The 25,005-nt window shown below is 33.9% G+C and overlaps 3 protein-coding genes across 3 annotated transcripts; 2 read left to right on the forward strand and 1 right to left on the reverse strand.

Moving 5' to 3' along the window:
* Positions 1–622: 622 nt before the first annotated feature.
* LOC127877159 (uncharacterized) lies at positions 623–3,266 on the forward strand. The gene is made up of 4 exons (XM_052422817.1): positions 623–1,372; positions 1,599–1,690; positions 2,497–2,602; positions 2,802–3,266. The coding sequence occupies exons 1-4, from the start codon at positions 1,246–1,248 to the stop codon at positions 2,936–2,938; spliced, it is 462 nt and encodes a 153-aa protein (XP_052278777.1). The 5' UTR covers positions 623–1,245; the 3' UTR covers positions 2,939–3,266.
* Positions 3,267–12,265: 8,999 nt separating this feature from the next.
* LOC127877153 (uncharacterized) lies at positions 12,266–17,433 on the reverse strand. The gene is made up of 3 exons (XM_052422809.1): positions 17,238–17,433; positions 16,874–16,949; positions 12,266–16,414 (listed from the first exon to the last, which is right to left on the reverse strand). Exon 3 carries the CDS (start codon positions 16,400–16,402, stop codon positions 12,911–12,913), a length of 3,492 nt encoding a protein of 1,163 aa, XP_052278769.1. The 5' UTR covers positions 16,403–16,414; positions 16,874–16,949; positions 17,238–17,433; the 3' UTR covers positions 12,266–12,910.
* A 3,661-nt stretch (positions 17,434–21,094) lies between these two features.
* LOC127877158 (uncharacterized) lies at positions 21,095–24,644 on the forward strand. The gene is made up of 4 exons (XM_052422816.1): positions 21,095–21,300; positions 21,506–21,612; positions 22,531–22,642; positions 23,590–24,644. The coding sequence occupies exons 1-4, from the start codon at positions 21,192–21,194 to the stop codon at positions 23,730–23,732; spliced, it is 471 nt and encodes a 156-aa protein (XP_052278776.1). The 5' UTR covers positions 21,095–21,191; the 3' UTR covers positions 23,733–24,644.
* Positions 24,645–25,005: the final 361 nt, after the last annotated feature.

Genomic DNA, 25,005 nt, shown 5'->3' on the forward strand with positions numbered 1-25,005 from the left:
AGCTGGAGAAAAATCCCATGGGAGAAACCAAAATTCCCATGGGATAATGAAAAATCCCATGGGATATTACAAAAATCCCATGGGAACCCCAACTTTGCAAATAAAGTTCATAGTGAAGAAAACGCATTTAACAAGCAAAAATAACCAATTATTAATCACAAGTTAGACTTTTATCTTATACTTTATCACAAATAAGCAAACCTTCAAGAAAAAGGGTACTTAAGTTTGCGAAATTTCGGTTTCGCAAAGTTTTTCCGGTGGCCGTTTATATAGTAATTTTCGTCAATTTTTCTTAAAAAATGCCTACTTTCGCTTTCGTTGTGGCACGGAAAGCCTCTCGATTGGCTCATTTTGCTGGCACGGGAAGCCTATTCGTCGATTATATGTAGCCGATAGCGTTAGTCCAAATAATTACGTTAAAAGTCCCCTTTTGCCTTTGATATTTACATCCAATATTCTGACATTTAAGTTTTTACTATCAATACTTCTAACAAGTGTTAAACTCATTTGACTTAGAAAAATAACAATGTTAATCGACGAATAGGCTTCCCGTGCCAGAAAAGTGAGCCGATCGAGAGGCTTTCCGTGCCACAACGAAAGCGAAAGTAGGCATGTTTTAAGTAAAATTGACGACAATTACTATATAGCGCACATTGAACGTAAAGTTTTGATCATAAAGATGATATCAATTACATTAGATATTTGACATATTACGGAAAAGCTATGTTAAAAAGTCATCAAAGTGACATGTATGCACGATTGATCCACCACCATCTTCATCATTCCATCTTCGATAGAGTTTGTGATAAGTGTTTGGACCTGCGGAATACTGTGAACCTGTAGTTGGATATATGATTCAACTCATGGACCACCTCTTTTTATGCAAAAATGTGTTTACGGGTTTTAATTTTAGATTTTCTTATCTGTTTTGTGAATTACGATCATCCATTTTTCATGTTTATAACAGAGAGGCAGCCGAGAATGAACAGAGAGGCAGTATTTTGACAGAGAGGCCACCGATATGCATCTACACCGTGAAATCGTGTTTACGTTGTGAATTTAACATTGACAGATGTGACATATTTATTAAAAAATGTTTTAAGCTCGGGCGGATAAACAGAAATAGTTTAAACCAGCGTAGACTAGTATTCTAGCCGTATATGTATCTATATATACCAGTATTCCTTCGTATGTGATAGTGCGTTATAACGTACAGATAGATGACGTTGAAATTATACCTTAACAATGTTTTCATTATTGGTCGGTACTGTGTTTGCTTGCGTTTTGGGGATGTGTGAAGGTGGGGATGTGTTGGGCTGTACATGCACAGTAAAGTCTACTAACTTGGAATTAGGTTGTAAGTCAGATTTCAGTAAGTATTGATATTGTATTTGTTATGGTTTGTCATTATCATTATTTTGTATCTAAAACTACAGTATAAGTAAGCAATTTCGAATACGATGATCACTTGATTATGTTTGTATAGCCCACTGTTCAATGGTTTCTCATTACAGTTATGCCATGTATATTTGAAATGCAATGCTCTTTTCAAGCCATTTATAATTGATTTAAATGCAAAACTCTGCCGTCTATTTCAGTATTTAAGACCCAAGTCATAAGTGGAATCAAAAACGATTCAATCGGTTTATACTATGACATTAAGAAACCAAGCTATGGAAACATTTACAAGGTAATATTACTTATTTGTGTAATTATTTAAGAACGACTTCCCGGCAAACTTTGAGCTCTGATGTGTATGCATTAAATGATGGGGATGGGCACAAGAAATCTTCGTGAACTAATATACACACATGCGTTTCCATGACGTCAAATGACAAAACAATTCAATGTGTCATCGGCTTTAATCGTTATCATTTAGTGAAGAATCCAATGACGTCATATGTATTGCTATATTGCTATACAGTGTTAAGCTTGTATGCTTATAAATTCTGTTTAAATGCCAAATGAAACAACCGTACTTTTTAAATTAACTTTTATATTCAAATTATACATCTTATGTCGTTTTATTACGAAGCGTAATGCAAACAGTTTTTGCTTGTGAACACATTTCTATATCGCTGGTTTAAGCGTGTACTCCTTACTTAACTCTTTCTTGGAATTTTTGCAACTACTTGCACCACATTATGCTCCGCCTGGGGTTTTGGTTGCGAAAAGACCCACACTTATCTTCATTTTCGTGTAAAGAATACATGTCGCCGTCGTGATAATTTTTAATATTCTGAACTAGTGGTTTTTGCTTTTTTCAATAACCGCATTAATTATAAAGAAAACGTATACATATATGTTGCATGTGTTATAATAGAACTAATTAAATGTGCAATCTTTCGGTGAAACATTCATCATGTGTAAGTTATCAATTCTTAACAGATGAAATGATAAGCCGCATGCTTTTGGTTGTGGATCATGGACGTTCTATCAAATCAATTAGTAGCGCTTCCGATCGAACATCTCAAATTGTATTTTATTTTGTTTCAGTTTAACTTTAAGGCCGACGTATCAAAAGCTAACGAGGAAAAAATATACACGGCTGCAATCAACTCATGTGGCGTCCGTTTAACGAAAGGGACATACGTTCTATCAGGTAATTTCACGTCTTGCATTATGTTTGCCCTGACGGCAAGTTCACTCGACGTTGATATTTATATCAGAAACTTTATATCATTTTTGAGCTTACAATAACTGATGATGATTTTAACATCATGTAACTTTATTTTGTTGACGCTTGTGAATATAATGGTTAGTTTTATTGTTGCTGTTTAGCTGTTTTTTTATTATTGCAGGTAGTGTTGACTACAAACGAAACAAAAACATGGGAATCGGTGAGTGTTCCTCGTGGGTGGAGAGACTTCCAATAAGCAAAGAGTCCAATATATTGCTGAACAAGTTTAAACAAGAAACCGTTGTGTGTCCTGTGTAAATTGAAGCTTCAATAGACGCATACACGTCGTCATAATGCAGTGCATTTTAAATCGCTAAGCACTATTAAACAGCGGAAATACATGTACTAGTAAAACCGTTTGTTGTGACTACTATGTTACTGAAAATAAAACATGAACATCTACTACATAGTCAATGAAATAACATTATTTCTGTAGACACATATGCATAAGTGAACGTATTAAACACTCATATTCTCTCTCACTTTTTGTTCGGGATATGACAAAAATGAGCAGATCATGTTGTTGATTTGTGTATGAATTCCATTATCTTTGACATTGTTTTAAAAATGAATGTAAAATAAATTATTTGCTGCGTATAAACGTTAACTTATGAAGTGTCTTAAAATCGACTCGAATATGTTTCATTTATACAAAGACAATACCGGTTCCAACTATTCTATTAAACATATCATATTTAAATAATGGGTACCTTGTCTGTTAAGCTAATTATTGTTTTTAGAAACTTTTATAATATACTCAAAAGCATTACATTTGCTGAATTTAATGTTGCCTAGCAATATGAAATCTTTTTGTGATGTTTTATCCACGACAACTAGTCCAATTTGATCTTGGTTAAATGTGATGTTTGGTCAGCCCTCAAACCGGTTTTAATTCTCTATGCGTTACATTGACCGTTCTCAGACGGTGATCCAAGTTTTAATCAGTTTACGATCATACTTGGTATGCTTCCTTAAAAGAAGTCTATAAGAACAAGAGTTTCTCTCCTGTCAGTTTGTCTGGAATGAAATTGTTTGGTACGCAATCTAATTAATTCAGCGCACAAGTAGTACAACAACGCAAAATATCGCTATACGCATACATACATTATGATTAAATGCTGCACACTTCAGAAGTAAGAAAAATATTTTATTATAATTAGCGATTCCTGATAAAGAAAACATAGTGACACCCTTTTAAAAACAAAGATCGGCGTTGCATTCGGCTTGTCTTTGCAAAACATCTCCTTTCGTAAACTTATTTTGTACATATTAACAATCTACAAAATATGAGTGAATCCCTGATGTAAATATTGACAAGTTGTTTAAAATAGGAAACCAAAACATTTGAACCAAAAAGCATACTTTAACACACCCTTAAGTTTTAAGATGACTTAAAATCGTGCATCAATAGTCAATTTAATATATAGATGTCGATATGTGTGCTTGTTATTTGCAAAACATAGCTACTTTGTTACAGATTCAGCATATTTAAAATAATCGTGGTAGATGATTTTCTCCACCATTTTTATTATAAGTTCATTGACTATTTATCCACATCTTAAACAACATTCTTTATGTCGCCTATGATTATTTGAATTAACATAAAAAACATGATGTTCGCCGATGAAATACGTATACAATTGGCTTTTAATATAACACACGACGACTAAGAATATGGGTAATGTTACCTCTCGGACTTCTTTCTAAGTATCAATACATCAATATTGCAGACAGTGTTTTCAAGTTACGTAAAGGAAGAAGTGCAATATGTATACAATTTCGATGCGTAAGGGACTTCTTTGACTTCGTACTATGTGCAGACAAAATTTGGAAGAAAAATCAAATGGAGAAGTATAAAAAATAGAGCAAGCATAACAAACTCTTTATAAATTGAAATCCCTTATAAAATCAATCGAATATTAATATCACAATAATAACATTTCATTTTCCTAATTATTTAATTGGTTGATTGCCATTTGGTGCTCGCTAGCACAATCTTACTGCGCGTCATTGTTAGATAGATTTATCAATTTATCATAAGATCACTATCAATTACTATTGTGCAAGGTATATTTATTGATATTATTAACAGAAATTCTAAAATGAACAACTTTAAAAATTGTATTTGTCGAAACTCGTCAACAAAAATCTTCTGACGGACTATTGTTGGCAAATAAGGAAGTTATATACACATGCATATTACATGTACTTTATTTGACCTCTTAATTTAAACACCTGTTTGAATTTTTATCCTCAAAAAGTTGTCAACGGCACTTGTTAATCCTATTATGTAACACCCGCAGTAAGTTAACATTTTCTAAATTAAGAAAATCTGCAAATTTAGATCGGCATTCCATATTGCTGATGTATACAATATCTCAAGAAGCAAATTGAAGAATGAGAGGTTATTCCGCAAACGACACACTAGAGACATTTTGAACTTTATTAATTGATCCTTTAAAAATAAATTGTCCTTTGATTATTTTCTTTAAAATTCGTATATGTTAACGTCTTTTTTTCCATTAAAATAACACGTACACGTAAAATAACGTCCCATTTAAAAATCACTTATTTCATGAAAAAATGATGCAAATGATGCGCATGAGTGGTCCGATAAGCCATTCTTGTCGGATAAAGCAAAAGTTTATCCTATTGGTAGGTTTTGGTTTTTCAAAAATGCGACATTGTTTAAGCGCGCCGTGTCACATGATTCGAGAAACAATTTTCAGAAAATTAGTCTATATACTTAAATATGAATGTCATATATAAATATTGTATCAAAGCATTTTTACGTAGGGATTACATGATGCATTTTGAAGAAACGCATCTTAAATAATTCAGCATGAAATAATAACAAACTCAGCCATGTATTATTTAAAAGATTGATTCAACTTGTTGAAATAAAGATATTGATCTAATGTTACGATGTGTGTTTATTAACGAACGAATCTCATTTCTGTTTTAATTTTAAACTTATGAATTTAATATATAGTGCGTTATGCTTCGCATGGTCTGTGCCTACTTATATGTGGTAAGGAAGCGTAGTATCGTCTCGTGCAATTTGCACGATCAAATGCGTATTTCAAAATAAGGTAATTTATATAATATCAGTGGTGACTAAGAACAGATACAGGGCAACACAAATCTAAGAACAAATATAACAAATACACGGATTGTTTGTGTTGATAAAAGTGGACACGATCGCGACACATTTTCTGGTGTATTCATCATTTCCATAGTAAAAAATTGAAACAACAAGTATATGAATCGTACAGTTTTGACGTCTTATAACATAATGTTGTTATCAAAGTTGACTGTTGACAAAAATGAATGTGTACGTAATGCATTAAGTACATTTTTAACACGTAATGTTATGTATTGTAATACAAAAATAAACGTTACGTGAATGTTATAAGCTCATTATCATCCAAACGTTCCATTGTATATAAAGGACGTTCAAGAGAATCCGAAACAATAAGCTTAATATTGAGTACAAATAACACTTGCTAGACGCCTTGAAAACTTGCATATTATTTTGTGTTGCTTTTTCTCAATTTTGAACGTTATACACATCAAACGATCGCATACTTTGTTCTTGTTTTTGATAGATATCCAATCTGATTGTCAATACTTTTAAAACGTGTTAGTTTCAGTACAATATTATAACCAATATTGAAAATGGCCATATTCGTGTTTGTCGGATCAGAAAGAGTAAATGATGGTAGAAATCAATGTGAAAGTTACTCAACTGTTTCATGCAATCATGGCAAACTGTTGTTGGTATGGACAAACTAACATCATGATTGCTCTAGAGTATTCATTTTTGCACAAATACCCCACGACCTATATAAACGAAACTGGTATATTATGTTTTTAGTCAAAGGAAATATCATTTAACAAAATATACAACAGAACATAAACTGGAATTCATTTTATTTGCAACGTATTGTTGGTATTAGAACGTGCGGAAAAGTACTTAAATATCGAGAAACTAGGATGAACAAATATTAATCGCTACGACAGATTATATAACATTTTCAGTTCAGTGGGGAATGCAGATTAAGTCCATTATCTGTTCAAAAGTTATCATTTTCAAAGAGAGCGGTACCTCAATTTTGAACAATTGCAAACATATCTTTGTTTTACGAAACTATAGATATTATGTGCACATTCATCATATTGACCGCTATCAACATACATATCTACAACAACCAAGTATAAGTACTTTTAAATTATAGAAACAATATTCTTGCAGGACGAGAAATGAAACAAACACCGTGATATTCCCGATATGGCCCTTTATTTGCATAATGGATTTCGTCAAGAAATAATTGATTACATATTTATGATGAATAGCAGAAGTCAAGAATATACCACGCCGTTTTTTTTCACGAATTTAAACGCTTCGTTCAGTGGAATCAATTAGCCACACGTTAAGTTTCGCTATTGTTGTGCTTAATAACATACGTCGTATCATGAATCTTATGCATTTTACGCATATTAAGGCAAACCTGATGCTACATTGAAATAGTTGCACTTACGTATATGCGTGTTGCGGATAGAGAACAAACTACATTAGCATCATCACACGACTTTTGTGGAGCCGTTTGTAGAGAACAATGGGGAATACTCACAAAGAACTTGACCGAAAAATGTATTTTGATTTATAAACAAAAACGAAAACAAGTACATATTATAAAATGCGTTCTCCAACTTTAGCTTATACGGTGGTAAATCGACGTTAATAGCAATACAATCTTTATCATTGTGTTTTTTTCGTTATGATTATTGCAAATACGATCATAGCAAAACAGATTACTCGTAAATGAATTGAATTTTAAAAATAGCAACGTCTGGCAATAAATGTATTGTATAGAAAAAGCAACACGGGTGAATACATTACTTTTTTTCATATAGTTTTATTACTTGTTTGCTACCATCATCTGTAGTATTTACATCATTTTCATAGCTTGATTTCGTACACAAAACAGCAAATTTATATTTTGTACGTAATAAAAATAGGGTTCTCGTCGAACATGAAACCGTTTCCTAAAAGTTTGCTGTTTTCTCGTGATCAGTTTTGTTCGTTATTCATTTCAGTATGCAGCTCAGTAAATCTCGGAGCTTAAATGAACCCAAGCAGCTTCCCGTTTGTCGAACTATATTTATATCATAAGCAGTATAGGAAGTATACATAAACTGAGCAAAGTCGTATAAGCGTTTGTTAACACAGATTATCAAATTCATATTCTCGTAATAAAATATATCATTAAACTACAGTAAATCTGCTCAATTAGGAGAGAAACTTTGCTATAATGTGTGGTACTTAAAAGAACCAAATGCCAATCAGTGTAACACAAAATAGATGTACGAGACGCAATTCACTTATATATATCAAACAGACACAGAAATCTATGGTCGCCGCACGGAAAACAGACGTAAAACATAGTTATATATAGGTGTATTTCTCGTTATAAACATTGAACTACAGCCGATACTTTGTTATTTGCTTGACTGTTTCGACAATTCGTACTTCGGTAATATGTTTTTATGAAAATTATACATGCCTGGTGTTGAGAAAAGATAACTTATTTTTTTAATACGGATTTTAAGGAGTACATACATCTGTGAATTATAGTAAATGAAATTGCATCATAAAGATACACCAACGACCAGGCACCCCATGTCGTTTCGGTGAACAGACTAATTTACTGGTTGATAAGTACATTCATTTGATTAAATGACATGTCCACATAGATCTAGATGTAATTCTTTGTGTTTTTCTGCACGTTCTCAAATGCAAAAACGATTTTATTGTGAAAATCTAATTAACGAATATAAACATGTGCTAGCGTTTTTTTTGTCATTTGAATATGTTGCTTTTTTCGGTGGTAAAGATGTTCGCGTTTTTCAGTTACTACATTATGTTTTGAAAGAAATTGAAGAGTTAAAATACGCTATACGTTATAATAATATGAGTGTGAGGTATTCTAAACAACTAACCGGTCGAGTTGCATTTTGTGAAGTAGCATCGCTCTACGAATACCACACTAGCGTTATATTCTATTTATTATACATCTTTAACAACATGTTACGGTAACAAACGCACACGAACTTATTCTTTTTTTTTCAATAAACAATTTGTATTACACAGGAACATTGTTTCCCACTGCCGGCAAAGCGTTCGTTTTGACAAAAATAAACAAAAATAGAACGCACAATTATTAGAAGAGAAAATGGTTTCTCGCTGCTCGCTTATGAACATATTTCCTTAACGCGTTTCATAGAATATGGTATGAAATTACAATTTTTATTTGTGAGCTTTAGCTCACAAATAATGCAGACGCAATTTTGCAAATCAGTATGGGCTTAGCTACGCTAGGAACCGTAACCCGTGACTGCCTGTGTGGATAACTGCAGTAAAATTAAGCAGACGACGAATGCTAAAAGCGTCTGCGCTAACCACCGCAGCTGGCCCTGTTCTCACTGGTACAGCACATAGTGTGTATTTAACAGCTTGTAAGACAACGTTGGCCAGTCTAGTGATTATCATTGAAATCTGTACATACTGGCTGCTTTCAGTGAAAACGGGGCTTAATGCATGTCAAATAAGATTAGCCTGTGCACACTGATAAGCTGTATCAATGATTTGAAAAAAAAAACACATCTTGACCTGTGTTTTAAGACACACTCTTTATAAATTTGAATGGGTAGTTGTCATTTCAAACTTGCAATATAAAAAGCTATTACATAATTTTGAAAACTGAGTTGCGTCTAAGATTATACAACAGCGAACAAATTCAGTGCCTTCAGCGCTTTGATTAATAATTCTTTGGTATTAGTTCATCTTCGATTTTCCGTTGTATGGCTAAGCCCCAGCTTGATTTGTGTTTGAGATTAAGCTTCTAATAATCATATTTGCATTACATTCGTTCATCCAAGCATAGGGTTCCTTTATCAATCTTTTCCTGGATCAATCACTCATACATTGGTTGTGTCATAAATAGTCAAATCGATTTTGTTAAGATTCAAATAAAAAAACAAATAAGATGTTGTTTAATAAACATAACGGCAATTCCTCTAAATGTGTCAAAGATAGTACTGTATTGTGTTACAATACACACAATGTTTGGTGGAAAAAGAAATGAAACACATTCGCACACTCACAAATGATTCGAAACGATGAATGCTGTGAGGCACTTTTAAAACCATAGTAATGAATCGCTTCATTTGTTTGTATGCTATCCCATCATAAAAATATGATTTGCGAAGAGAAATATTAAATAAACGTTTAGTTTAATAATCCATCCTTTAATATCATTTTCGTTACAGATGAATTCATAAAACCTGTTTACCGGGGATTCGACATGTTCTACGCAATGTATATTGCATTCATCATTAATAATATGTTTGCGTTGGTAGATTCTGATCACACAGCGTGCCATGATATGGACATTTGATACAATAATGCATGAATGAAAGCATTATTATTCGCTGTTGTATTGGGAAGAGTAAGAACAGTGTGGATGTTGTACATGCAGGCCAACTTGATGATCGTCGGATTACACTAAATCTTCGAGTTGTTATATGTTTTCTATGGTTTTATTTTAAACGCTGTATCTCTATTTTGATCTACCTCATAAAAACATACGCTCACAAGACAACGATCTACATATACTGTGAAACCATTCATTTTCGACAGCACAAAATTTCGTCATTTTAATAAAAATGACGATTTCGTCAGCACTTAAATTCGCCGATTTCTGATTTTGAATTTTAAAAAAATGCGTCAGTCAATATCCGATTTGTGTGTAATACATAATCGCGATCAATCGCAGTTGCGAAAAATTGTGGTTCGAATGCGGGAACACACTTGAGAATCACTGCAGGAGGTGGGGCCTGTTTGTCACATGCCAATTAACTAGTCTTTTGTTATCAAGGGACAGTAATGGACCCTCTTAATGTATGCCATTCACACGTTCATTGTTATGATTAGCGGACAAGTGGGATCGAATAACCGTTAACGAGTGTTTGTAACATCAGAGCCAATTGCCAATTAGTCTTATTCTATTATTATAATTAAAAATAAATAAATTGATACATATAAAATAGTAATAAGTGTGGTTAAACGCAAACAATCAAACAACAAACAGCAATTAAAATATTCTTTATTAATTTGTGATAAATACGCATGTTGATCACACATCGTCATCTTTTCATTTGGTTTATTGTCTTTCATCGGCATTCGCTGCATGATGGCTAATATCAGGGACCTATACAAACAAGTTTGTATAGGTCCCTGCTAATATGCAACACCCCTGAAAAACACAATGCACCTAATGGGTAATAAAGTTATAAACAATAAGTGCTAATTCATTACCATTCTACATAAACGAAGTCAACGCATTCGATACAGCTGTACTGCACACGCGTTTTAAAGAAGTGTAACGTGTCAGTTAAGTACCTTGTGTAATCTACATCCCTTTGTGTCAAAACCGGATTAATCTTGATTACGAAACAACAGTGAATGTGTGCATGGATTATGTTGGAATTTAATGCCTGATGTCTACGGTTAAGTTTTAAAATATTGTTCAACTTAGTGTTTGTTTTTGTTCAAACATAGAGCATGATTGTTCGTTAGGATCTTAAATTCGCCGATCGGTCGACTGACGAAATTTATGAAAATTAATGCCTGACGATTAATAATGGTTTCACAGTAATTTTGAAGTAGCGGTAATTGGTGGCTGTTGTTGGGAATCAGTCATTTAATTACGATTTGAAAACATTTGAAAGCGACGTGATTTAGACCAGTTTTCAAGTGGAAAGTTACACGTTTTAACAAATTCCCGTATAATCGAAAAGGTTTGTTGCTGATTCGACACTCGATTTGACATTCACAAATCGAACAATCCAAATACGTACACAGAACGTTAGGTAGTTTTGTCCATTGAATTTTAGTCGGTTTTGTGTGAATATATTTATAATTATTCGTCTTTAGTAAATCTGCGTTTATTGGAATACATTTATTATGGTTGACCCCAGACAGACATGTCGTCACCTTAATGCAAGACAGTGATAAGTCCATATTTCAAAATTTTACAGGAGAGTAAAAAAACTGATTGTTATAAAAGATTGAGCTTTGATGTTAATACTGTTAACATTTTTATACAGTTTTAAAACTAAAAATATATAAGATAAAATGTATTTCAGTATATTGCTACCAAGTAATATTGTATTTGATGAATTTGCACATAACTTCATTTGACACTTAAATATTTTTAGTGCGATACTGTAACAAGTGCACTTATTACTATATTGCACTGGACTTTCTTTGTGCAATAACTGAATAAGGTAAGTTATTATGGTTTTCCCTTAAACAATTTACTGATTTTGTTGTAAAACCAAGAATAAAATGTTTAAGGATATTGAAAACAAAATTATGTTTACACCAATTTTGATGTAGGAAGCAAAATTATGAGTACTGGGGTTCTGCCATGCCTAGCATTATGAATATTTTTATGATGAAATGAATAGTTTTTCATTTTTAAAGAAACATCTTGCATATAAATGAAAAAAAACAACATGTATTGCTTGATAATTTATTAATCAACTTTGAACAATAATATTACACTGGTATTTCATTTAACATAATTATATTTGTAACAACAATCATAAATTCAATTTGTAAACTTCAGAACAAAATAATTTCATTGGAACAGGCACACATTGAGGAGTATGACAACATAACCATACACTGATACAGTATACTTCGGCTAATATTATTTAATGTGAGTTAAATAAAATTTGTCAAATGACAAAAAGTTTAACCGATGAGACAAACATATTTCACTACATGGCTTTTTCTTTTATATTGATGAATCATTACAATTTCATGGCTACACCTTGGCTAAAATTGACAGTATCATCATCTTGAATTTTACTGTCACACTCCCAGTATTAAAGTATTGATATATAAAAAGGCTTCTGATAAGCCCACATACACTTTTAATATAATAATAAACTGGAGAATTGTGTTGCACTTTTTAACTTGAAGTAGATAGGTCAAATTTTCTTTTTAAATTTTGTTGCAAAATATATATACCATGATATCTTACAAAACACTACAGGAAAAATATAAAGCATAACTTTGAGCATAATTGTAGCTGAGAGTACAAAGAACATGGAACTACCGGTACCTTCAACCAAAGAACAACAGTTACAACTAGGTTATCATTCACAGGGCAAATCTTTGTAGAATGCATGATATGCAGATGGTATTGTGTTGTTTTCACACAATTTCACTAAACTGTAATATTTAACATGAGGAATGGTCTGCTTGTTACAACCAGGCCTGAAAAGTTGTTTTAGGCAAGGCAATTGTTTTCCTTTGTTTCTGAGATTAGGCTGCATGTTCAGATACACACATGGTTTATTGAAGTCATATTGTATTTGTGCAGTGTCAGGATTCTCACTGTGGAAGGAAATGGTTTTTATTTTCATCCATTTTATTTTAAAACCTTGGGTGTCCTTATCTAAATTTCGTACCTTGGTACTGAGATGTTTAAAATCAAAAAAATTGTCAGAGCCCATCTCAGTAACAGAATATGGTTTCATGCGTCTCGCCATTTGCATGCAAGTACACCACTGTGAAGTGGTATATATTTTTATGTTTTTACATGATTTTTCAATACTGGAATGAACCGAGTCATTCTCATTTTGCGTGTGCCCTCTTTCCAAATACTTATGGGACATGCAATCAAATTTCAGAGTTTTCATGCTGTACCACAGCATTGTGAGGAAAAAACGATTGCGATTCTGACCCCCACAATTATCAGAAAATGTTTCAACTGATTTTATACTCTTAGAAGCCATTGTCTGCAGAAAGTTGTAAACACAAGAAGCTATCTCACAAGACCCACGTCCAGCAATACCCTCATGCCATACATAACAATATGCCTCCCCAGTTCCTAGTGAATAAAAAGACAGATTGTAATTGCACAACTTTCTTGAATAGTAAAGACAAGACTGGTTGCCCTTTGGAAGGAGCATTACTTGCTGTAAATCAAAACATGCAGCACATACATACTGGTCAGTTTGAGAGGCCTCTTTTGCCTTCTCTTTTTCAGCACGGGCAGCTACCTTGTTTTGAATATGTTTTTCATATTTTTCATGAATGGCTTTTTGTTCATCTGGGTTCATATTGTCATACTGAGAACAGAAATCACACCTGTCTTTCGCGGGTGAATTGAAAGCAATATTAAAAGAATTGTTGAAGATGTACCTGTACATAGATTCTTTTGCAGGGCAAACATTATTCTCATGGCATTGTTCGGAATAAAGACTATACATCTTTGAAAGATTTAAACCCCCTTCCAAATATTCCTTAGATGTTGATTGACGACAATAATGAGACTCTACCCGAGGAAATCTTTCAATGTGGTCTTTAATGTCTTGTATAATGACATCAGGAATTTTGTTTGGACGGTTTGCATGGGTACCCCTTCTATCAGGAAAGCTTGTGTGAATGTGTGGGGCAGCTCTATGCAAAGCTGTAGAAATGGTTGTTGTGGATACATCTAGTGTATCTTTATAAAATTGTTGGCATACATCAACATTGAGTCCATTGACCTGAAACAAGTAGTTTCTTGACATCTTTCTATCTTTTATAATTGTGTCCCTTACCCTGACACGCTTTACTTTGGACTCCTTCACTGTGCTGCATAGAAATTCTTTCTGTTTAGGATAAGACCCCAATTTCCAAAATTCATCAAAAATTGCTTCCCTTTGTTCAGGACTTATTTTACTATGACATTTTTTTCTACAGTTTTGGCCGCACCCATTTTTTACCTTTTTGGCCCTCTTGATTTTACCTGAAGATGAAACATAACTCTGGCCAGAGTTCTTTCGTCTCTTTGTAATATTACGTTTCCAATTAACCTCATTTCTTTGCCTCTTGCGAGTTCCTTTTCTTATCGTCTGATCGTCACTACGTAATGTCTGGTCTGTGCAGTCCGTACTGGTCGTCTGAGTGTCACTTGGTAAGGTCTGGTCAGTAAAGTCCGTCTGATTGACACTACGTAAAGTATGGTCAGTATGGTCTGTACTGATGGTCTGCAAGTTGCTACCTACAATCTGGTCAGTGCGGTCTGTACTGGTCAAGGTACTACTAAAATGACCCACCTCATCGTTCCCTAATGTATTGACCTCAATTTCATTATTCCCATGACCATCTACCTCACCACACCCTTGATTACTGACTACAACTTCACAATTCCCTCGACTAGCTGCCTCACTGTTCTCTAGACTACTGACCCCATCTTGACTTTTATTATGACTACCTTCCTCTCTATTCCCTACAGAACTGACCTCAACTTCATTATTCGCTTTAATACTTGCCTCGCCATTCCCTAAAATACCAACCTCAACTTCACTACTCTTTGCCCTATCTACCACACTATTCTCTTGACTACCGGTCCCTTCTCCACTATTCCCTAATCTGCTGACCTCACCTTCACTGTTCCCTAGACTATAAGCGACCCCAATTGCATTTGTCTTATTACTGCCAATCTCCACTTCACTATCCCCTTGTCTGCCTACATTAACTGCTTTGATATTTGGTCTACCTTTGCCTTTGAATTTCAGATTTATCAAAGGAACATCATCATCATCATTATCATCATCATCATCATCATCATTATCATTATCATCACTGTCCAACACATAATCTGGATCTTTTGAACCATCATAATCAAAACTATCATCCTGTTCATCATCCTCATCATCAGCAGCATTAGCATTATCATTATTTTTTTCCATGTTAGCATCATTGGTTTCAACAACCCTATCATCCTTGGCATCATCAGAAAAGCTAAATTCTTGGAAAATTTCAAGATTAATTTTGTTTAAAAACACATCACTCTCATTTAAGTTCTCTACGTCTGAATCCTGAATTATTGAAATTGAATCTAAGTCTGTTTCTTCAACACAATACATTTCTGATACATCAGAAACATCTGACATGTCTGATAAAAAGTGACTTGCGTCATGTGCCAAATAAAGTTTACAGGTGTATTCACCCTCACTTATGGCTGAAAAACCTGAAAACTCAGAGTCTGTGTCAGAATCTGATACACCGCACTGATTTAAAAGCTTAGCCACTTCAAATGGTGTTTCGGCCAGTTTGAGACTGGCAGCGAGATGCTGTAAAAACAACTTTACAGCAAGTATGTCTTTATGTATTGTCATTGTTGCAGCACCGGAACTTGAAAGCATTCCGACTTCATTGCGGCTGTGCGGATCGAACACAAAGTATGAATTAGCATCTTTAATAATGGCCATTGAATAAGCCGGCATACTTTGGCCAATTGTTATTAGACACCCACATTTGTGTTCATCCATCAAGATTTGTAGTGCATCTTCAAGGACGTACATAGGCCCTTCTGTCTGACGTGAATTCAATGAGCCATGTAATGGGGATGACAATTTACAAACATATTTGGAAATATCATCAGAACAAAAATATTCAATATCATGTTTCTCTGACAGAGACATGTAAAGTGCATCGCCTTCAAGCAAAATATGGTTAAGAGTGTCAGAAGTCCAATTGGATGGTGAAGTCAGCTTGTACAGGCACTGAATTGCCACAGCTGAGTTGGCACAACACTGTTTGCCACTTCCTCTGAACCGTTCATCACCTTGGTGGTATGAAGCTTGTACTGCCATCACGTCTGAGTCCTGAAAGTTGCATATTTGGGGCTTTACTCTGATCAGTAAATTAAAGAGTTTTCTGTTTTGTTTTGTTTAAAGTAAAAACAAGTATTTTTGCACTATTGGGAACATGCGTGTTAAGTCCCAAAGTCAGGAAAATATGTCATATAATTATCAAGATAAATAAACTTGAGTTAAGTAACAATTAGTGCTGCTCCTGTATTTTTTAATTTTAAAAGGCAGACATGGTTATAAAAAAACAATGCAAAGAAATTAATAAATTATTTAAAATATTAATATTTCATATTTTTCATCCACTAATGCATAAAGTTTTGTGAATTTAGTTTTAAAGATGCAAAAAAAAAGTTACATGGAAAAAAACACAACACTGTACTCGGTAAATAAATAAAGCTATTGAGTCCAAAAAGTCATAAATTATTAAATTAAAATGATAGTCCAATTAATACAAAATAAAAAAGATCTTACACAAAATTTCAGTACAATTGTGCATTCCGTGTATACACCCAGCGCATTTTGTCAGCAATCACAAGTTGATTTCAATCTAGAAAAGTGAGAATTTTCAATCTTGTAAATTTATGAGTCGCAATATGTAAATAATTTATTATAAATTTTAATATATTTTTTTTACTATTGATAAAAAAAATGTTTTATTTTAGCAAATTAATAGTACTTTCTAAAATAATAACATTTTATACAATAAGTCCATAGAACCTCTTTAATATAAGTAAATATTTAATGAAAAAAAAATTATCCTTCTATTTATTGATATAGAATCTGAATTACAACGAGATACAATACCATTATTACAATAATGGAAAAAAAGATTTACCTTATGATTGGGATATTGAACATCAAACATCATCATGAAAAATGATGCTTCACTCAGCTTCCATCAAGAGTTTTTTCAAGCTTGATGATTTCACAGGAATAATGTTGTCATAAATGTTGATTTAATATGATGTCATAGAAATTATGATGTCATAACTGTTAAAAACCAAGGGCGTATAAAATAGCGGTGGTGGCGGCACATGTACCCCTCTCTGATCCCATCAAAATGAGGTTTTCAACATGAATTTTATTTATTAACAAAAAAAAACGGATATCAAATACACTTGGTTGACTTAAGAGGAAATCCTTTACTTCAACCATGCTTAAAATAAGAAAAAATTATTGTGAGTATTAAGTTTTAACACCTCCTGTAATGAAACATCTTAGATCTGCCCCTGAATACTCAATATTGTCATCATTTGGCCTTGATATATAACACTTATCACTATATTACACCAAATAACTTTGCTGGAAATCAATACTATTTTGGTGCAATAAGTGAACATGTGCACTTGTTACTTTCTTGCACAATGGAAAGCAGTTTAAATGAAAATAACATTGGTGCAGTAAGTAGATAAGTGCACTTATTTACTTACTGCACCAAACAAAATTATGTGTGTAAATATTACAGTATGACATTTTCTAAAAAAGTACCATTTAAACTGGAATACCATTCTGATATTTATTTAGGACATGTATGGCATCATTTTAGATCATTTTATGCAAAAAAGTCATTTTTGAAAAAAATGTCACTTATCACTGTTTTGCACTAAGGTGACGATGTGCATGTTGTATTGCTGGTTTTAAATCGATTTCGTCTCGGTTCCATGTCAATATACTGAAAATCTTGACTGGACATTTTAAAGTTGTTTTGTTGTTGTAGAAAACGACTCCAGCTGGGTTTGTCCAAAAAGATAAACACATTCAAAAATACACAACACAATACGCAGGGCGATGTTTGCTAGGGTATTTTAAGACCTGTAAGTTATAATACTTGCAACTGATTGCCAGTCACTTCTCAGTCCAATCATTTATAGTACCGTACGACATGTGGGGAGAATTTGAATAAAGGTAATATCATGTTTTGGTTCATTAATATGACGCGTGCTGTTGTCAGATATTTGATTAAGAGAAACAGAATTGTTGGTGAAACGCCAAGCGCTATCTGATTGTCATAATTTCTGTGGGAGAAATTGTTCTTTCTTGTATAACATATGTATTATAAGACAATATGCTGATTTATTAACGTTGGTACGTGCCCATTTGATATGCTGTTTTTAATATGTTTTATACATCATGTCAGGTATTGTACTCAGCCGTCAATTTTCTGTGAAAAGAATTTATTCAATAATATGTTTATATATAGCCAAGTATTTTTAATTTAATGAATTGATTGGTAATTCAAACCAAATATCAAGTGAAAATCATAAGCAGATGTATATGCAGTGCTTAAAAATTACTTATAAATGTGAATAAACGTAATGGTCTTGATAAAATCGATAGTCCTGTGGGACTAATTGAAAATAATTGGATAACAAATGCACATGCTGCCCATAATGTTGTCTATATGCCCTTAAATGCCTATAAATAAACAACGTGGTTTCATGGATAAACTGAACATGTTTGTTTATCACAACTGTAATCTTACAAGTGTTTGTCTTTTTTTCAAACAACCGTTTATATATAATCTTGATATGTATGTTTTTTTATTAAGTAAATATTAAACCCCATATGACCCTCTATCCACAGACTCATTTCAGCAACCTAGCTTCAGTACTTTTTTAATTATCGCAGGATTAAGATTTTTTGGTCGAACAAACAGACGGAAGGACAAACGGACATGCAGACAGAGCTAAAATAATGTGCCTATTTCATATACACTGATTTCCACTTTATCTACAAAGTTTCATCAACCTAGCTTACGTTGTTTTTTATATATTTTTCGCAGAATCCAGATGCTAGTTTTAAATTATATATGTAGACAAATAATCTGTAACAATAGCATCCGCAATATTTGCCCCCGGGCAGTGTTTTTCGGACGCACCGGCGGCCGGCGATTTCGCCGGTTACTAACAATCTAGGCGCCGGCTACTTTTCCAAAAAATATCTTTACGTTACAGTTTTTTGACCCGTTTTTTAAACGCTCGTTTATGACGAAGATTGCCGTCACATGGGTATTTTTAGCTTACTACGGAAAGTTTACGGCTGGCTTATTTAACCTCCGACCAGTCATCATAACAAGAACGCACTGTACTAAAAGTGTTTGTTTGAATTAGATAAAATTATGCTGAGAAGCAGACGTCACAATGCCTCCACACAAAAAAAAGACTGAAAGTGATACAGTGCCCAGTCAACGAACCCTAGCCGATTTATGTAGGCCAATTCAAGGAAGAATGAACAATCCGTTAATAGGCCTATTATATATTAGATCGAAACTTATTCTTTCAATTTCATGTACAAAATCATGTATCAGCGAGTGCCCTATTTTGACGCCTCTAATTAGTCTGTTGAAGTTTTGTTCCTCTAAATAGGGATTTAGGTAATACATATTTTATTCAATAACACATTTACCTTTTATTTACACATTTTAAATGTAATTCCTTGTGTTACTAACCAAAATATAACTCAGCACCTTGCATACAACCGGTAGACTGTGTAAACAATGCTCTTCTGCATTTATAAACGGCTGCAACATGGGCTGCAAGGGTCTGTGGAATTGTGTTGTTTTTACCGGTGCAAACTCTATCAACTTTCTAAAGATTTTTGGAAGAGATACGTGTGTTTGACGTGTTTGATATATCACATGGTTTGTTTAATACTCTGCACAGCCGTGGATACGTTAACAGGTCTTTAACCACATTTAAACGATGTGGCAGTTCCTTATGTTCAAACAAATGCCACTACAGGGAAAATCCGTAGAAGATGAGGACCTGCAACTGCTGCGGAATAGCCTGAACAGCAATGTGCAATTGCATCCAGCCCTGCAATCTGGAGTGACTGAATATCAGCTTGCCTTCAAGTCCATGAGTTAGAGCTAGACTCTGATTTAGATTATTAAAATTTAAAAACAGTTGTAATTAAAATGTTTGTTTTTTGTTTAGTTTGAAAGACTTCAAATAAATATTTTATTTTCTATGAAAAATGTTGTATTACCTCAATCGTGAAAGCTTTCTTGAATGCGCCAAATAGTATCTTTTCACTCCTTCAATTTGAAAATGTTCTAGGGGAAGGTCCCCTCAACCCCCCTGACAGGAGGGGGTACCCCTCCCGAAGCTACCCAACTCGCCGCTCGCGGCTCGAGCACGCGAAAACGCGCTTGATCGCGCTTGATCGCCGGCTACCCAAATAATAAAGCTGGCTACTCCATTTTTATGGAGAACACTGAATACATGGGCATGCCATTTTATACATTTCCGCTCAGTACCATATCAGAGAGATAAATAATTCTTCTGCTGACAAGATAATCGATTTGTTCGCTGTGAACAGAAACTAAAATCAAACGATTTGTGTTCTTGAAATCACCAAAGTTAATCTAAGATGAACAAAATCGCACAAATCTTTAATAATTTATTAAAACAAAATAGGCATGCTTTAAATTTGCTAAAACAATGCACAAATTAAATATGTCTACCTGATTTTAATAATATTATGATCAATGTGACTATAATATTCAGATAATAAATATTTCGAGCAACAATTAATCGGATTGCGATACTGGTAAAAATAACAGACAAGCCACAGTCCTAATTATTCATAACAGGACATCGAAATAGACGTGATTATCAACAGGGTTACATGCGTGTTTACATCCGTGTAAACTGGGAGTGTTTACCTAACCAGTCAGATGCTGATCTTTCTTGAAAAGTTTGATGTATTTTCACTCGGAATGTTACGCATTCATTTGCAAACAACGTATCGTTAGGGGTACACGTTTAAGGAAATTTATTTCTTGACAATGAAAGCATTCGTGTTTAGTGTTCTGTTTGTAAGTGTTCTAGGTCGGTGCGAATGCTGTACGTGCGTGGTAAGGCCCATTTTGGTTCAGGGCTGTGCATCAGATTTTAGTAAGTATGCATGTTATTGCATAATTTTTCATCGACATGTGATGGTCATAATATTGTGTAGACAATCTTTTATACATTGACATACTAAAACACGTGTACGTATTGGTATTATTTATCGCTATTTCTGTAAAATATTTTTTAAAACGTTTCATATATTATACACCAATCATTTAGAGAATAAGTTCAATAGTATACTTTATTTCAGTAATCAAGACAAAAGTAAAAAGTGAACTTCGAGATCCGGCGGATCCCGAAGATTTTAACGGTTTCTACTATAAGATTAACAAACCAAGCTATTCAAATATATACAAGGTAATTCACTATAATATTAAGATATATGTACGCTAATTTAGGTAATTATTATGTTTATTAAATATACTTCTGTACTATTCATATGATTTATATCGTAAATAAACAAGTCACATCATCAACTTCGGTTGAAATAATACATACTAAAACATATTGTATCCTAATCATATCTGTCTGGCACGGAAAATGTACATTATATTTATGTTAAAAGAATATTTGTATCCGTCTTAAAATACAATCATAATCAATGACTGATAATCTATATCTACACATACTGAGTAAGAAATGTTAAAATTGAATAATATTCGTTATTCTAACAATCAATATTCAAATCATGGGCGGCTTTACAAGATGCAAGCTGAATTTGTTGTTGCGTTTACATCTCATTATATTTTTCTACGTGTACACGGACGTAGGTAAACCGCATTTTCAGAGGGGGTAATCACGTGATAGTCAAGATGGCGACGTCCACACCGAGACAGTTATTTTTCGCCGTTTTAAACCCTTTATTACTTCTGTTTATTTTTAAAATGACGCTCACTTTTCAGCCATATCAGTAAAAAGGTGATTAGCGTTTATTTCGTATTTAACTTCGCTTTATATCTCGACTTTACACCCCGCAAATTTTCTGAGTGGAGCCCTAATTAGGTCATCCCGCTAAGAAATTTCGCACCGAGTAAGTCGAGATATACAGCGAATATTACTATGAAATAAAAGCGAGTAACTTTCTTCCTAATATGGCCGGAAAGTGAGCGGAATAAAAAATAATAATACAAGTAATAAAACGACGAAAAATACCTGCCTCGGCATGAACGTCGCCATCTTGTCTGTCACGTGATTACCCCCTCTGATTTTAAACACTATGAAACACGTTATGTAGTGTTGATATCAGAACTATAAGCGCATGTCAATTTGTTGCAGTTCAATTATCTGTCTGACGTTTCATCGGCGAACAAAGCGAGAGTATACACAAGTGGGAGTACCGCAGCGTGCGGCGTCTATTTAGAAGAGGGAAAGACATACATCCTGTCAGGTACGACGTTGCACTAGGATAACGGTTTACATGCCCTATTCATCAAGTTATATAATAAGATGGAAGACGTTTAAATACATTTGTATACCAGTAGGGAATGATCGGTATAGCGCTGTTAATGCTTGTTAATGCTTTATACACGAACATCGCGTCAGCTTTTAATTATGATCGATGGTGTGTTTGTGTTCCATTATCTCAGATATCGTCATTTATGAATATATTGTTCTGATAATTGTTATTGTTATTTATGTATTGTTATAATAAGTATTATACTACTAATAATGATTATTTTTGTTACTATGTATTATAATAATAATTATTATTATTATAATTATTATAATTTTTATTACTATTATTATTATTATTTATTTTATTATTATTAGCTCGGCTGTTTTCGGAGAAAACCCGAGGTATTCTCATAGCCAGCTCGTCGTCCGCCGTCCGGCGTCTGCCGTCCGCCGTCTGCTGTCCACCGTCCGCGTCGTGCTAAAACCTTAACATTTGTCTCTTAAATCAAAGTGCTTCCACCTACAACTTTGAAACTTCAAATGTATATGCACCTTGATGAGTTCTACACGCACACCCCATTTTTTGGTTACTAGGTCAAAGGTTAAGGTCACTGTGACCTAAAAGAAAATAATATTTCTGACAAGCTTTTCATTTATTCAAAACTGCACCCGCAGCCGAGCGTTGGCACCCATTTTGCGGTGCTCTTGTTATTATTATTATTATTATTATTATTATTATTACTATTATTATTATTATTATTATTATTATTATTATTATTATTATTATTATTATTATTATAATTATTATTAGTATTGTTATTATTATTATTATTATTATTATTATTATTATTATTATTATTATTATCAGTATTATTATTATTATTATTTTCCGTGTTAGTTATGGCATTATTAGTATTATTATAATTGTTATTTGAACAGGGAGTGTAAATAAAGAAAAGCAGCGCATGGAAACCAACTCGTGTTCATCTTGGGTGGAGGAGACGAGTCAAATCAGTCCAGAATCGCAGCAACTGTTGATGCAGTTTCAACAAGAAACCGTTGAATGTCCGCAGGAAAATTAAGCGGAAACGAGGACATACATAAGGACATGCTTTGCTAACTTAATTGTACATTGCTGAACCGTGTAAAAGGCACAGTAAACGAAAGAAAACACCATTTTGTCTTTTCGTTAACCATTTTATGAATCGCGGTTTAATAACGGTATGACGGGTTGATTCATAATTTAACTAGAAATGGCGCGGCAGAGGCCGACGCGTATCCCCACGCCGCATAGATGTTATAATAAAAGGTAATTTTGGGTGGGCAAGGCCTATGTTTGATGGGGCCCCGGGGTGTGTAATGTAGACATGGATGGTCGAGATAGACCCTGTTGTCATAAGAGATGCTCAGTATTAAGTTGAATTCAATTGGTGAATAAATGAAGAAGTTCTGTTAAAACAAAAATTTTGGGTGGGCGTGGTCTATGTGGGCGGGGCGCCCATGGGTTGGTATTGGGGCTATGCATAGTTGAGATTGACCGTATGGTCATAAGAGAAGTTTAGTATCAATTAGAAGTGAATCGGTGAAGAAATGAAGAAGTTAATATAAAATGACGTAAAAAATGAATGAAAATCTCTGACCTGGCCCCATCCCAACCCCCATAACTTTTGATCCAGGGGTCAGATCAAAATTCAAAATAGTGCACTGTCGCACATATTCTCAAAGCTACCATGCGTTTAAGTTTCAAGGTTCTAGTGCTAATAGTGTAGGAGAAGATAGTGGCCAGGACGGACGGACAGACGGCGGAGATAACCACATAATCCCCCCGCTCCAATTTGGAGCGTGGGGATAATCAATGAATAATAAGAATCAAAGTACTGACAGTACTGGTGTGACGATGCTTTTGAAGAGGATGGATATAAAAGCATCAATTTAAGTTTATCTACATCACCACAATCGTGTATGTGGGTACGAACAAAAATTGGGAACGAAAATTTTGGGTACGAAAAAATTATGCAAAAAAGAAAATTTGGGTACAAAAAAATGGGGGTACAGGGAAGAAGTACCCGTGGACCTCTCGATAAATTTGAAAGAGGACGATAATCAAGCTGCCTTTACCTTTATCAATGGCCCTGTGGTGAGTAATGTAGACATGGATGGTCGAGATAGCCCGTGTTGTCATAAGAGATGTTCAGTATTAATTTGAAGTCAATTTTTGAATAAATGAAGAAGTTATGTTAAAACAAAATTTTGGGTTTGCGTAGTCTATGTGGGCGGGGCACCCCAGGTAGGGTTATGAGGCCACGCACAGTTGAGATTGATCGTATTGTAATAAGAGATGTTCATTATCAATCT

Source organism: Dreissena polymorpha, chromosome 4 (genome assembly GCF_020536995.1).
Source record: "Dreissena polymorpha isolate Duluth1 chromosome 4, UMN_Dpol_1.0, whole genome shotgun sequence".
Lineage (NCBI taxonomy): Eukaryota > Metazoa > Mollusca > Bivalvia > Myida > Dreissenidae > Dreissena > Dreissena polymorpha.